This window comes from Pseudonaja textilis, chromosome 2 (assembly GCF_049901715.1).
Source record: "Pseudonaja textilis isolate UNSWEBS1 chromosome 2, rPseTex1.2, whole genome shotgun sequence".
NCBI lineage: Eukaryota > Metazoa > Chordata > Lepidosauria > Squamata > Elapidae > Pseudonaja > Pseudonaja textilis.
In genome coordinates, this window is record NC_141991.1 from 120,064,062 (window position 1) to 120,078,448 (window position 14,387).

General features: G+C 37.0%; 1 protein-coding gene across 4 annotated transcripts in view; it reads left to right on the top strand.

The window, feature by feature from the left end:
• Window positions 1-14,387, top strand: part of BPTF (bromodomain PHD finger transcription factor) — an 80,772-nt gene that overhangs the window by 62,891 nt on the left and 3,494 nt on the right. For 2 of the 4 annotated variants that reach the window (XM_026711223.2, XM_026711224.2), the window contains exons 25-31: window positions 603-685; window positions 2,354-2,579; window positions 4,073-4,419; window positions 7,527-7,700; window positions 8,383-8,575; window positions 9,133-9,217; window positions 13,939-14,125. In XM_026711223.2, the coding sequence (XP_026567008.2) occupies window positions 603-685; window positions 2,354-2,579; window positions 4,073-4,419; window positions 7,527-7,700; window positions 8,383-8,575; window positions 9,133-9,217; window positions 13,939-14,125 (1,295 nt within the window). The remainder of the gene's footprint in view (window positions 1-602; window positions 686-2,353; window positions 2,580-4,072; window positions 4,420-7,526; window positions 7,701-8,382; window positions 8,576-9,132; window positions 9,218-13,938; window positions 14,126-14,387) is intronic. The other 2 variants (XM_026711227.2, XM_087925073.1) reach the window with 1 other exon arrangement.

The following is a 14,387-nucleotide window of genomic DNA, read 5'->3' on the forward strand; positions in this document are numbered from 1 at the left end:
GGAGCATAAATTTTAATGATAATTATCCCAAAGGGCATTATTGATTTCTGATTATTTTATTGGAGAGTAGATCAAGGACATTTTGGAGGAAGGTATAAACACAGAGAGAGATCTGAAACATTGAACATGATGGTGAACTAGGTCCTAAGTTCAATGTCTCTCCTAAACTCTTAATGCTAGACTGATCCCTCCCCCCAAACTATTTAAGATAGTGTTCCTTATAGACATCTCCTCATTTCTACTTATTTAGATGCCTTTCTTTCATAGCTTTTTTTAAAAAAAACATTTCACTTTCCAAGCATCGATATGTGAGTAATATTATACTCCCAGCCCTGGTCCTCCTTTCCCTACATTTTCTCTGCAGCTGGTATTTCCACCTCTCCTGTTTCTTCCTCCTTTTGGGACCTCTTCAGGTTTGCTTCAGAGGAAGGCAAGTGAATACCTTTTGTCCAAATTGCAATGACAGTAAGGTGGCAATTAAAGACCATCTTCAGTTTAATCTCTCTGGTGCTTAGATTTTGAGTTATTTGTAGGTTTTAAGAGTTATTTCTTGCTCTTTGAAGTTTTCATATATTGAATTCCCCCCCTCCCTTGTCTTCAAGGTGGTAATGAAACACAATGCTGTGATAGAGCACTTAAAACAGAAAAAGACATTAACTCCTGCTGAACGTGAAGAGAATCAACGGTAAGGCAAATTATAATTAACCCAGTATGGGTCTTTCAGTGTTTCCTGCTGGACTATATGTGATAGTGCAACACGAGTTATAATAGCTCCCACAATAAGTGGAATCCTGAGTTCTCATACACTAAATGGAAATGGCTTTTCTGATCCAGCAGAAAGTTTTCCTAAAAAAAGAACAATGTAGTTATTTTTTGCATTTATTTTCCTTCCCTGTATGACCGACTGACTTTCTCACTTAATGTCCTTCATATTGCAGATATTCCTCCCTATTATTTGGAGACCTTTTAGAGTGCAAGCTACTGCCATAGGGAATAGTAACATTTCCTCCTCATCCTTTTCCATTAAATGTGTCGTCCTATGATTTCAGAGATCTAAGCCTATATTTTTAAGAGATGAAAGGCAGAAACATTTTTCTGTGTCTCCCAATGTCAGAATTCTATTCCATAGGGCAGATGTGTTATCCAAAATTAAGCAACACGAGTTCTACTAATTACCTGTCATGACTCCCAACTCGCCACATGATTGTGAGATTGCTAACATAAGAATGCACAAACACAGACCCACATAAGATGTAAAAAGTGGCACAGGAATTGCCACATTTGGACTATCTGGATAGGTGTGCGGGGTCATCACTGAGACCCAGCTTGGCAGCTCTGTAAATGAACTAAGTCTTATTTAAGACTCCTTCCTGTCAAAGGCTCCTGGGCACCAAGGCAGAGCAGGCTAAGGACTGACAGCTCCTTATGTTACCGTAGTTAAGCATTGCTCTTTGGTAGACCTGCGTACAGCAACTTTCTGTACTGTTACCTGAGATGAGGTAATCTTGTCTATTTGCAAACTTCCAAGATCCATCCCTATGATGGGCAGAGGCTCTTCCTGAAAAATAACTAGGTCTTCTGGTATGATACCAATAGAAAGATTGAAGACCATATCCCAAGGAAGAAGCTTGTCCTTTCCAACTCCAGCTGACTTTCTACTACGTTTTCCAGAATGCCATTGACACCAGAAGGGGTTATTATAAAATGGGTGTTCGTTGCAGTAGTTAAATCAAATTTGTCTCTTGGATATTGAGTTTATTTTGCTCCAATCCATGGCTTCTTTGTGTTACATGGTGGAGTAATAACGGTGTATTAAATTGCTATTTGCTGAGGTAGGAGGAGCAGGAATAGCAAAAGTCAGCAACTATACAGTATGAAAACATAAAACTAAGAAAGGGAAAATGACTGGTTGGCAATCACTGATAAATAAGGAATACTACATACATCTGATGTGTCCTTTTCCCATTCTCTGCTTCTCCAAACAAAATATAATTGGTTGACAAGAACTATATCAAACTTGCTAGATGATGCTTCTGATTTGGTCATCCACACAGTCTGTAATAAAATGTGTGTTATCAGGTGCAACTAACCTAACCGTTGACTTGATCCAGTGACGAAAACATTTCTTTGGTTTCTTAATATTGTAGGAGGTACAGATCAGCATGTAATGATGTGCTGCGGGCAAGCTCAGAAGCTCTTCCTTTTAATAAAAAGACTATTATTCTCAGTTGAGAATTATGTAGTTTTGGGTATAATTATTATAGTGCATAAAATTTAGTTGACAGTCTCTCTCTCCCCCTCTCCCCTCCACATGATTACTATTTAATTACATCCTTTTGTATTTCTTCTCCAGAATGATCGTGTGCAACCAAGTCATGAAATATATTCTGGATAAAATAGATAAAGAAGAAAAGCAGGCAGCTAAGAAACGGAAACGGGAAGAAAGCGTGGAACAAAAGCGCAGTAAACAGAATGCTTCAAAACTCTCTGCTCTACTCTTCAAACATAAGGAGCAACTGAAAGCTGAAATACTGAAGAAAAGAGCACTTTTGGACAAAGATCTGCAAATTGAAGTGCAGGTAAAATAGTCATTCTTAATCATGCCTGGAGACGTGACACAATATTTTGATTTATCGTTTTGCGTCCACAGGCAAAACGTAGAGTTAGCCCTTTTCAGCTTATGTCCTTTTCCACAAAAGAGCATATTTAGTTCCTCCCAATCCCATATGCCTAAATGTGTAGTTTACTATATTTTCCTGAGCTTCAATTTGAAGGTGACTGGTGAGACAGATGGTTCATCTAATTCTGATAGTCATTGGTCACCTTTGAAGTCATTTTTATTCTGGGTTGCTAATCGGTTGTTAATATTCAACTGTGCAGTGCTTTGGATTCAAAGGGGAGGGAAGGGCTTCAGAATGCATTGGTTTCATGGTGCGGTTTTTAGGGAACCGTGGGAGGGGCCATGATGCTCTGCATGAACAAGTTATGTGTGCCAAGTTGCCAGCAGCCCAAAGAGCAGGAGTCAGGCAAGCATTGCGTGAATGCCTGCCTGCATTTAGACTTATCAGCATGGACAGAGAGCAGGGGATTATGGTTTGTGTGCTTGCACATTGTGTTACCAGCACAGAGAGTGAGAGGTGAGATACAGCTGTCAGGCAGCCTAGTGTTGGGCAGGAGGGAACCATTAATAGCGTGTGCAAATCGGCATGCCAAGTTCTTTCTTTCAAAGACAAGGGTGGAACATGGAGTTCAAGAATCAGTATTCTTTCTGACACTATCGGAACCAAAATTGTCATTCATTACTTGCTAACCTATGTTGTTTAAAAATACAGTATTAAAATCCCATCAAACAGTTGTGAGAAGCAGTAGAGACAGCAAGTGTGTCCGTTTAGTGTAAATATTGATAAATATAACCCATACAAACAGAATCTTGTTGGCTGTTCTCTGTAATTTTTTTAAAAATGGGAAGGGGTCCTGAGAGAAAAAATGTTTAAGAAACGTTGGGGTAGAAACCAGATGTTGTTGCTTCTAGCAACTGGGGGATTAATGTATTAGCGACAGTGCTGATATCCTATGATGTTATTTTCTTCCTTTTTAGTAGTTACTGAATGGCAGTGGGACAAATGCTCGGATTTGGGAGAATGTCTTTTGAAAGCTTCCTTTGTCTTGTAGCTGAAACCTTTTGTTGTTACTATTCCTTTAAGGTGCAGAAACAAAAGCTGGGTTCATACAAAGTTACCTACTTGAATTCGGCATGGAATATTAATAAATTTGCCTCCACTATTTTTTTGAACAGCATAAATATTTATTGTACACATAATTAAGCCAAAACCAGTTTATTGCTAGTAACATAAGATGTTTTTAATAACTTGTTGTCCTGCAACAAGCTCAGTGCCAAGGTCTTCTTGGGTGGAAGAAATTTGAAAAGCTCACAGCAAGAAAGCATATGTGTTTTGCAGAAGTGACTAGCACTAACCCTACCCAAATACTTGTTTTTCCATAGAAGTTTGATAGACTTTGACATTGTAAGATGTATCTATGTGTATTATTTTGTGCTTCTGTTTTTCTTTAGGAAGAACTAAAGAAGGATCTAACTAAAATTAAGAGAGAAAAAGAAAAGGCCCAAGCGGCTGCAGCGGCTGCAGCAGCAGCTGCAGCACTGTCTCTCCCACCACCTCCGCCACCGCCACCACCTCCACCTCCACCACCGCCACCACCACCACCTCTACCACCTCCCAGTGTTCCCTCCACCACTTCAGGCACATCCTATATTTCATCCCACAAAAGGAAGCGAGAGGAAGAGAAGGAGTCTGCCTCTTCAAAATCCAAGAAAAAGAAAATGATTTCTACTACCTCAAAGGAAACCAAGAAGGATACAAAGCTTTACTGCATCTGCAAGACGCCTTACGACGAGTCCAAGTGAGTAAGGAATCTGTAGCGCTGGAAGGGCTTTTAGTTTAGCTTTAGCCTTTAGTTTTTAGTAGCTGGGCTGGAGGGATGGAAATGGAGCGAAACGTTAGATGCTGTTTTATTTCGTAATTCGCTGAGAAAGGACTAAAAAGGATTCTCAACTGTATGTTTTTTTTTTCAAAGCAGGCCTTTGTGATTCATATCTTACTTGCATGTTTCCATTGTATGATCTTGTCTCACATTGCACATTCTTTACTTTGTCTCAACCCCCTTCTCACTCAGAATCAATGGATTATAGATTAGTTTTTGGGGCAGGCTCTAGATCATTTCTAAATATATTTATGGGTGTGTGTGTGTGTGTGTGTGTGTGTGTGTGTGTGTGTATAAAACTGTTTGGCGGAGAGGGGACTTTTTAAATGCCAGGATACACATTTTATATTCTGAATTTGCCAGATAGGAGGTAGATTATAGAGTAATTGAAGGATGAATGCGTTACAGTACAGTTTCTGTAGAGTTCCAAGTGCTGTCAATCTAGATGAATCTTTTAATTTATTTTATTTCAGGGGAAATGGAAGGGGGCAGGTCTTTAAAATATTGTTTAATAATAAAAATGAAAAATACATTTATGTAATTATTAAAAACATCAGTATACCATCGCTAATATAATTGAACAGGTCAGAAATAAGCTTTTGATCTGGATATCGCTGGATATCTGGATCATTTAAAAAGGGCAAGTAATATTTGAGAAATCTAGCTGGAGACCTAACTATTCCACTCACAGAACTGACTTGACTAAAAAGTTGGCAGCTTAATCATAATGGCATAGCTGAAGTTTTTTATGAACATGTCCTGGTTTTCTTGTTGTTTATCTAGAGTTCTTTGTCAAATCAATACTAGAACTTTAAAATTCTAAACTTATATGGTTAAGTGCAATATTTATAGGAGACCTGAGTCTCAAGTCTGTCTATTGTATAAAATTAGCATTTACTGAGAGAATGTGAATAAAAATAAAAAACATCTCCTTCAAAATGTGGCACTAGAAGTTAAGCCCTAATAGTATTTGTGTGTGTGTGAGTGTGTACGCAAGCATGTATGTTGACTACAGTAATTTTAAAATAAATACATATATAAAAATTATTGTAATCAATAATAGTTGCTTTTCAATTCAGAAAGAGGATTAGATCTTTTACCATGCCGAAAGTATTGCGAGAGTTCATTGGAAGATCAGATAATTTATAGATTAAAAATAGTTAAGATTCAATAAGGCCATTGCTTTCCTTCTGTTGAACTAGGCTCATCATTAATGGAAGGGATGAAAGCAGACTGCCTTCTGTACATATTTTTATGCTGCATTGTCTTTTCCCTTAAAATCCTGGGTAAAGATAGCCTAAGAGTGAATCTCGTTGACTTTAAGCCTAGGAGAAGGGTCTTGATTATGGAGCACCTAGATGTTAATAGAATTTAAGCAGGACTGACTTTCCCACACAGTGGTCCTGAGAAGGAGTTTAGGGGGACAGTGCTATCAGCTTGATTTACTCCAGTAGTTTAGGTGCCAGCTATAATATGCTATATGTTTCTTTGGCATATTTATATCAAAGCTGTTTGCTTAGAATTAGTAAACAATCATTAGGACTGCATTGGAAAAAGGGTGGTGGGGTAATTTTTGGAGCGGTTTGTAAGAAAAAGTTATTTCATTCTTCATTTAGAGCAGAAGCCATAGCAAATGTTTGCTGGCATATTGCAGGGAAGGTTTTCTGTTTTCTCAGGAGTGGAGATCAGTGTGGTAGGCCTACAGAGCACTCTATAGCAGCATGACGCTTCATAATGTAGTATTCAAAGGGAGATTATGCAGTAGGGGTGGTGTTAAGGATATTCTAACTGATTTTGAGATTACAGCTATCAGATATAATATCGAGGCAGATATAGGTAGTCCTCAACTTACAAGTGGACACTTAGTGGCCAAAGTTCTAACAGACAAAAATAAGATACTTTTGACCCTAATTCAAAGTTATGGTATGCTGGGGGGGGGCGCTATCCCACAATCATGTCATATTTGGGATGCTTGGTAACAGGCCTGCAATTATGGTCATTATGTAAATTGGGCACACTCATGTCATTCTGAATTCAATTACACCTGTAGGTTGAGGACTACCTGTATAGCGGTACACAAATGAAACAGGAATGAGGGAAGTTGTGTTCCTTTCTTCCATACCATTCCCTCCCTCAGAAGTTTGAGGCAAACTATATATCTGGTAGGCAGCACTAGCATCACACTTGAATCACTGAAAGAAGAAAAGAAGGGAGTGAGGAAGGGGCAGTAAACAAAGGGAAGGGTCCCTTTTGAGTTAGAGGTTAGTTTTGCATGGCATAAAGCCATGTTACCTCTGTTCCAAGCCAGAGGTTCTTATAAACAATGGCCTTTCCCCTTATTTTGTTATAATAGGTTGAACTTGAATACTGTCAAGTGGAGCTTTGTAAGTACACTAGGATGAGGTTGCCTACTTGTATGCTTTTTGACCTGACACAAAGTTTTCTAAAAAGAGATGTTTTTGAATAAATAGCCTGCCCTAATTTTCGTTTTTAATTTGAGAGAAATTTCAGGCAGTTTCGTAGAAAACATGTATCCACATGTCCCATTTTCCTTCATGTCATGTTATACCAATATGTGTTTTACATATGGCTGGTATGCATGCTGCTTTTTAAAAAGTGTACCTGTAACTTCTAGATGTATCTGCACTTTGCTTATTATTATTTTTACATTGAGACCTATGTTTTCAAAATTTAAGAGTGATCAATGTGTTTCATAGTTTTTTAGCAAAAGTTTTGAAAATATAGATCTTTTTTTTTTTTGCCACGTCTTTCTGCATTCATAGTTGAGACATTCACATTTTTCAGATTTCAGTACTTTTTGTTGTTTGTTGTTGTTGTTGTTTTGCAAAAATATGAAGAACTGTCTATTAAAGTAGGAGCTGGCAAGTTTTTATTCTATGTTAGTTTGGGAAGAGTAGATTAATGTGGTTAAGGAAATTTAATTCAAATAGACAGAGTCAGGTTAGCAAGTGCCTTGCCATTTGAAATGACAATTACATTGTCATTTTCATTGTAAATACTTTTAGGTTCTATATTGGCTGTGATCTTTGTACTAACTGGTATCATGGAGAATGTGTTGGCATCACAGAAAAGGAGGCTAAGAAAATGGATGTGTACATCTGTAATGAGTGTAAACGGGCACAAGAGGGCAGCAGTGAGGAATTGTACTGTATCTGCAGAACACCTTATGATGAGTCACAGTGAGTTCTGACAAGAACCTCTTATTTAATATTTAGGTAGCAAACTGCTCTGAGTTTGGTAATGTGTTTCTTGAACAAAAAAATATTGTTCAACATCTGTTGTATCTAGTGACATGATTTTAAACATCTCTAAAATGACAGTAAATTGTATTATGTGACACTCAGGGAAAGGGAGGTTTCTAGTGAGTAAAACTTGGTATTCGTCAAAGCAGACTATTTTTTTATTGATTTATTGAGCAAGTTTCCATAAAATGCCTTCCTTACCTGCTAGGAGTTTGTAATTTATTCAAACTCATATTAATTTTAGTTTAGGCTAAAGTTATGATTATAATTTCAAAATCAGTATATAAGTGCTATTAGTGCCCCATTCATAGGACTCAGTTGTCAATTTTCTACAGATAGTCTACCAATGTAGTAATAGTATCTTTTACAAAATGTTGATCCAAAGGATAGGAGAATCTCTGATAATCTTGTTTGTAAATCACAGTTTATGATCTTCGTTCCTTTCAGCACTAAGAAGTTGTCTGAGATAATAAGCATGGTTGATAAAGCTGTGCTTTCAATTGGGTTTCAGAAATTTTAAGTGTGAACTTAAGAATCCCATTTTTTTAAAATTTGTTAACCAAGGAAAAGTCATAATGTGGAATTAAAGGTGTTAACCGTTTTCTTTGGGATCTTGCAGATTTTACATTGGCTGTGACCGATGTCAGAATTGGTATCATGGGCGCTGCGTTGGTATTTTACAAAGTGAGGCAGATCTCATTGATGAGTATGTCTGTCCACAATGTCAGTCAACTGAAGATGCCATGACAGTTCTCAGTCCTTTGACTGACAAAGATTATGAAGGGCTAAAGAGAGTGCTACGTTCATTACAGGTAAGGCTGAAACTTACATTAGAGAATATTGTTGAATTGATGCACCAACAGACTCTAAGCCAGAGACGGGCAACTATGGCCCCTTTATGATCTAGAATTCTGGGAGTTGAAGTCCATTACATCTGTAAGTTGAAGTCCACAGGTCATAAAGGGGCCTTAGTTGCTTGCCCTTCTCTAAGCCTCAGTTTCACAAGATCACAGGAATGGGTGTCCATTAGATTCAAAGTCCATTAAATGCAAATGGAATTTTGTCCATTGCATCTGAGGTCTATTAAATTGCAGTCTAGTAAATCAAGGGATTCACTGCATTACGATACACCTTTGGGAAGATGAAGCTAACTTAGTTCAGCCAGTGAGATGAAAACTGCTGAGCAGACCTTTGTGAAATGAACCTCACCTGAAATCAACAGCCCACTCTGTTCAGTTTGCAGGGAGCAGTAGGACAGAGTTCTTCTACAAGCGATTCCCTCCCTGCTTTTCCCAGTGTACAGCAGCAATAGAGTTGATGTGAAAGCAGGCTTGTCATATTAATGAATGATATATCTTTTTCCTAATAGGCTCACAAGATGGCTTGGCCATTCTTAGAACCTGTAGATCCCAATGATGCTCCAGATTATTATGGTGTTATCAAAGAACCTATGGGTGAGTGAATTCCAGGGCATCCTGTATGGATCTAATTTTCATATGCTTTATTTCTTCCATAGGTTAGATGGCCATGGTATGCTTAACTTACAGTGGATTAAATCCAAAACAAGAGTCATCTGAATGCTTAGAAGTCCATTAGAATTTAGAAATAAACATGCATTGGATTGAAGCTATAATAATTTCCTTATGATTAGGGCAGGATATTATTTGCACATTTTTTATTCCTGTGGTCCTTCCTGTTTACACGCTGCCACATCACATTATAATGCAGATTAAAAACAAATAAAAATGTGCACAATATATACAGTCATAATACTTACAAAATAAGCACCAAAGAACCACAGAGCTTAATAAACAAGACTGCAAAAATACTTTTTGATTTTTAAGTGACACCCAAGATGGGAACATTTGATAGCTGTTCTCCATAAGGTGCAGTAATTGATTCTTGTGATATTGCTAAATGAGAACGCCCAGAAAATGTTCACAAGGATAAGGATCGTGCAGTGGGTGGTACATTCAGTTCTGTTGCTATTTAAGTGATGCTTCACCAAAGTTTAGGTTTTTTTTTAATGCATTTGCTGTTGGTTAATTTCAGTGAGATTCATTTAACAGTATACTGTGTGTCTTTTTGATTTTTTTTTTTTAAATATTCTGTAAATTCTGTATTGCATGCATAGTTAAAATAAGAGTATCTGTAGCCTTTGGTTAAGGGGTAGTGAGCAGGCTGCAGGCTGTACAAAGACCATCACAAATGCCTCTGAATATTGGACTGCTCCCTCCTGCCTAATTTTCAGTCACAGCTGCAGCTTTTGGCAGTCCCAAAAGTGGTTTTTCAAAAGGCAGCTGGGCTGTGTTTTTTTCTCTTGAAGACATTTCGCCTCTCATTCAAGAAGCTTCTTGGATGAGAAGTGAAACATCTTCAAAGGAAAAAATACCTTAAGGGGTAAGTGTCAGGCAGGCGGGGTGAGTGAGCATCAGCCAGGCAGGGCAAGAGAGCCAGTGGCGGGCGGGTCAAGGGCGTGGCCAGCCAGAACTTACTACCGGTTTGGTGATCCATGCCAAATCCTTGCTACCAGTTCACCTTAACCGGTGCGAACCGGCTGAATACCACAACTGACCTGGACAATTGAGAATATCCATAGACCCATAGTAGGTTTTTTAAAGTTCTTCCAATTTTGGTGGGAAGGCAGGAAAGTGGGGAGATAATTACCTTAATAATCTCAGTTATACAGAGCTTACTGGGGGTGCACCACACATGTAAGTGTATCAGGGCAGATTAAGCTGTCAATCCATCCTTGGCAGCAAAAAAAAATTCTCTCTTGGCCTGAAATGTAAGAACCATCACCTCACCAGAGAAAGCATTCCTTCTTTTTGGTGCCTCACTAAAAACTGAAAGAAAAGGGGCAGCCAGGAACAAGATTTCCAGTAACTGCTGCAGAAACTGGCAGTTTAAGTGAAGTAAAATGATCTTTTAAATATTCACTGAAAAAAACCTGTTGAGTCACAGTTTTCAGTCAGAGAACCATCTTCCCAAGACATGATTATTAATCAATTTTCATTTCCCAAGTTTCCTTCCAAATTCAGAATCACATTTCATACAATAAAACCAGATGTTAACCCTACTTCTCTCTCTTAAATGGTTTAGGGGCACTGCTCATAATATTCTTCTGCATAGAAATAGCACTTGGACTTATATACTGCTTCACAGTGCTTTATGACCCTCTGAACGGTTTACAGAGTCATCCTATTTCCCCCAATAAACTGTGTCCTCAATTTTACCAACCTCGGAAGGATGGAAGGCTGAGTCAACCTTGAGTCTGGTGGGATTTGAACTGCCAAATTGCAGGCAGCTGGCAGGCAGCAGAGGTAGCCTGCAGTGCTGCATTCTAACCACTGTGCCAATGCGGCTCTTTTTTTTCTTTTTTTACAGTATCTTGTGCCAAAGTACCTAGTAAGATTTCTTTAAAAAAAACATTTTTTTTTAATCTCCAAACGGCAAATTCTTATAAGATTTCAAATTTTGGATTAGGTTTTGGTATCCTTGTATGAGATCATATGAGAGCTCTATATAATTTATTTTTTGCTGAATAGTTATGTCCATCACTATTACCATTTTTCTATTTTCTGCTATATCTTTCTGGACAGATTTCAGTTTGTATTATTTGCTCCATTAGTGTGGTGTTTTTATTCTTAATTTTATTCACTATTGGACTTTATTGTTCTCCCTTTTTCCTTGTTGACAAAATTCTTGAATCATTTGTGGCTTTCCTAAGGATCAAACTTTTAATTGCGCTGATTGAAATTTTCAATTTTTTCTATTTTCTTTCTGTTTTCATAACATCACAACTAGATCTGCTCCAACAATTGATCAGTGGAAATACACATATTTATTCTGAGGAGCTTTAGTCTATATATGTAGTCCGATTTCTCCTTCAATTTTAACAATATCAATCATTTGTTTATTTCTTTACATAATCATGGTCTTTATGAAGAGGCACAGTTTTGCTTTGGTCTTGGTTTGCATATTACATCACATTAAATGCAATGTAGGATTCAGTCTTTCTGTAGCATTTCTTGTAATCAAAATATTTAGTATTTTGTACAGATCATCTATTGTGTTTTTCATTTTGTTTGTTTGTCAATAGGTCATTTGCCATCTTTTCATTTCTTCCTGACGCAGGTTCATGCTTTGTTGTATTCATTCTGATCTTGTTTCTTCAAATTTCATATTCTTATTTCTGGTTCACATTTCATAGATGTCTTCAGTCTGTCCTTTTCAAATTGTAATCTTTGTGCTAATATGAAGTCTCTCTTAAGCGGCTCTTGCTTCTTTTCTCAGTTTTTGAAATGTCATTTAGGCTGTATTCTTTTTTTTCCCCCCAACATTTTATTGTGTTTTTCCGTTTATACATAATACCATAACTAATTGAACAATACTGTGACAATATATATACATTTATACATCCTATTCAATCTGTATTCTTAAATCTGCTCTGAAAACTGCAATTAAGACTTTGGTGTTTTTTTAAGGATCTGTATGCTTGTATGATTCCTTTATTTTGCTATCCTGCTTATTCTGATATTCCCGTTGCTTATCTCTTTCTGTAATATTTTTTTTCCCTATTACTCTAACCCCTTTCCTCTCCTTTTCTCTCTCAGTTTTTCTTTTTCTTCTTCCTGGCTTAAAGGCTATAAACCTTGTATTTAGCTCATTCTCAATTCTCCAATTGTTGTTTAACTTACCATTAGATTTATCTGTTTTTACAGATCTGACAATAATACTTTTTTTTTTTGAAGTTGCTGAAGTTACTGCTTGAAATTATATATCATGAGATTTCTTTTAATAAGGTAGTTCATAGTTCTTCACTGAACTATGTACTAGAAGCAATTCTCTTATTCATTGGAATAGGATACTTCTTTTAGGATGGGTGAGAAGCTAAAAGAACAATAAAGTAATTAGTTTGTAAATTGATGGGCTGACAATTTTTTGGATTCTAGACTGCTGTCGAGGATCTAGAATTCTTTTTTCCATTGTCTAGAAATGCATCTTTCATATTCTCAGTTAAGCCAAATATGAAAATTCCTGTTTCTGCCTCTATTTTAAATTGTGGTGAGAATATTGCTCCCCATCTGTAGCCAAAATAAATTTTTGTATTTTTCCATTATTTCCCATAAACAGCTTCAATTCTGGGTATCAACAGTCAAATGGAAATTAGCAAACTGCGTTATTTAGTTACATCCAGAGTGAAAGCTGAAATAATTAAACGTCAATTGTGGTCAGCCAGTGAGAAAAATCTGGTGCATGAAGACAGAATTTAAATGCTCAAGTGCACAATAAATCTTTACAACGAGGGAATCTCACAGTGATACTCCAGGGAGATCTTTCATTGTCCATTTCCCTTTTTCCTACAAATAAATAAATACAAACAAAATTTGCAGCCTGCTTCCAGCCTTTTCTTTCTTGGGTTACAGTGTTTTAATCAGTACCCTATATATTCCTAGGTAAACCATTATGAGGGTTTTCTAACTAGATTATCAAGTCTGCTTGTCCTTATTTTTAGCAGTGCTATAACATCTGGGGTTCAAATAGATTTGTGAGTATAAGGGTGTGTTAGTGCTACTGATGCCATACATTTTTAGATACCGTTCTATTTTCCCCACTCTTTAATGAGAAGTGCACAAAATGTTTCAAAGTCAAGAAACAACAACAAGCTCGCCTATTTCTGTGACTGGTAGTTACCAACTGGGGTCTTTGATCACAGTGTGTTCTTTGTGCTGCAACTAATTGAAAGGTTCAGACAAGGCTCTGAATTGAAATAATGAGTGCTCAAGAGAAATTAAGCATGTTTATATGCACTAATTACTTGGGGGTAATTAAACAACAAGGAAACCCCGAACCAGAGAGTTCCGAGTATAAAAGCCAACCGGTCTCCAGTGGAGATGCATCTGTATAAGTTTCAGTGTGTGCTCTTCAAACGGCATTTTCAAAAGTACATCTTTGTAACCTGTCTTGTCTTTGATCTGGTAATCTTTGATAAGGAGCATTTCTTGCTGCCTGCTCAACGTTTTCACATAATGCCCTAAATACATATTCTGTATACATGACTGGCATTCTAGTCAAATGTCAGGGTTTTTTTCTGACTTACTTCCGCGGGTTTGGACTGTTATGCTGCAAGTTTCTGAGCTTTGTTTTTGAATAATCTTTTTTTGTTTTGAAGATCTTTCCACCATGGAGGAAAGAATACTGAAGCGTTATTACAAAAAGGTGACAGAATTTGTAGCAGACATGACCAAAATATTTGATAATTGTCGTTACTACAATCCAAGTGACTCTCCTTTTTATCAGTGTGCAGAGGTTCTTGAGTCATTCTTTGTACAGAAATTAAAAGGATTCAAAGCAAGCAGGTATGTAGCTTTTTCATGTAATGTGATTTTTTTTGTTGGTATGAAATACACTTTACCACTAGAACATTTCTATTTTTTTGCAGCATGTCTAATTCTCTCCATATACTAGAGTGAGGCAAATAACTACTAATTAATCCAAATAAAATACAATTTTGTGAAATAATTCAGGTCTTTTTGTTTAAATAACAAACTGGATAAAGTATAGTAAGAGGAAAATAAAGCATATAGAATGAAGCTGAATTTTGAAATAGTGAGCATCTAA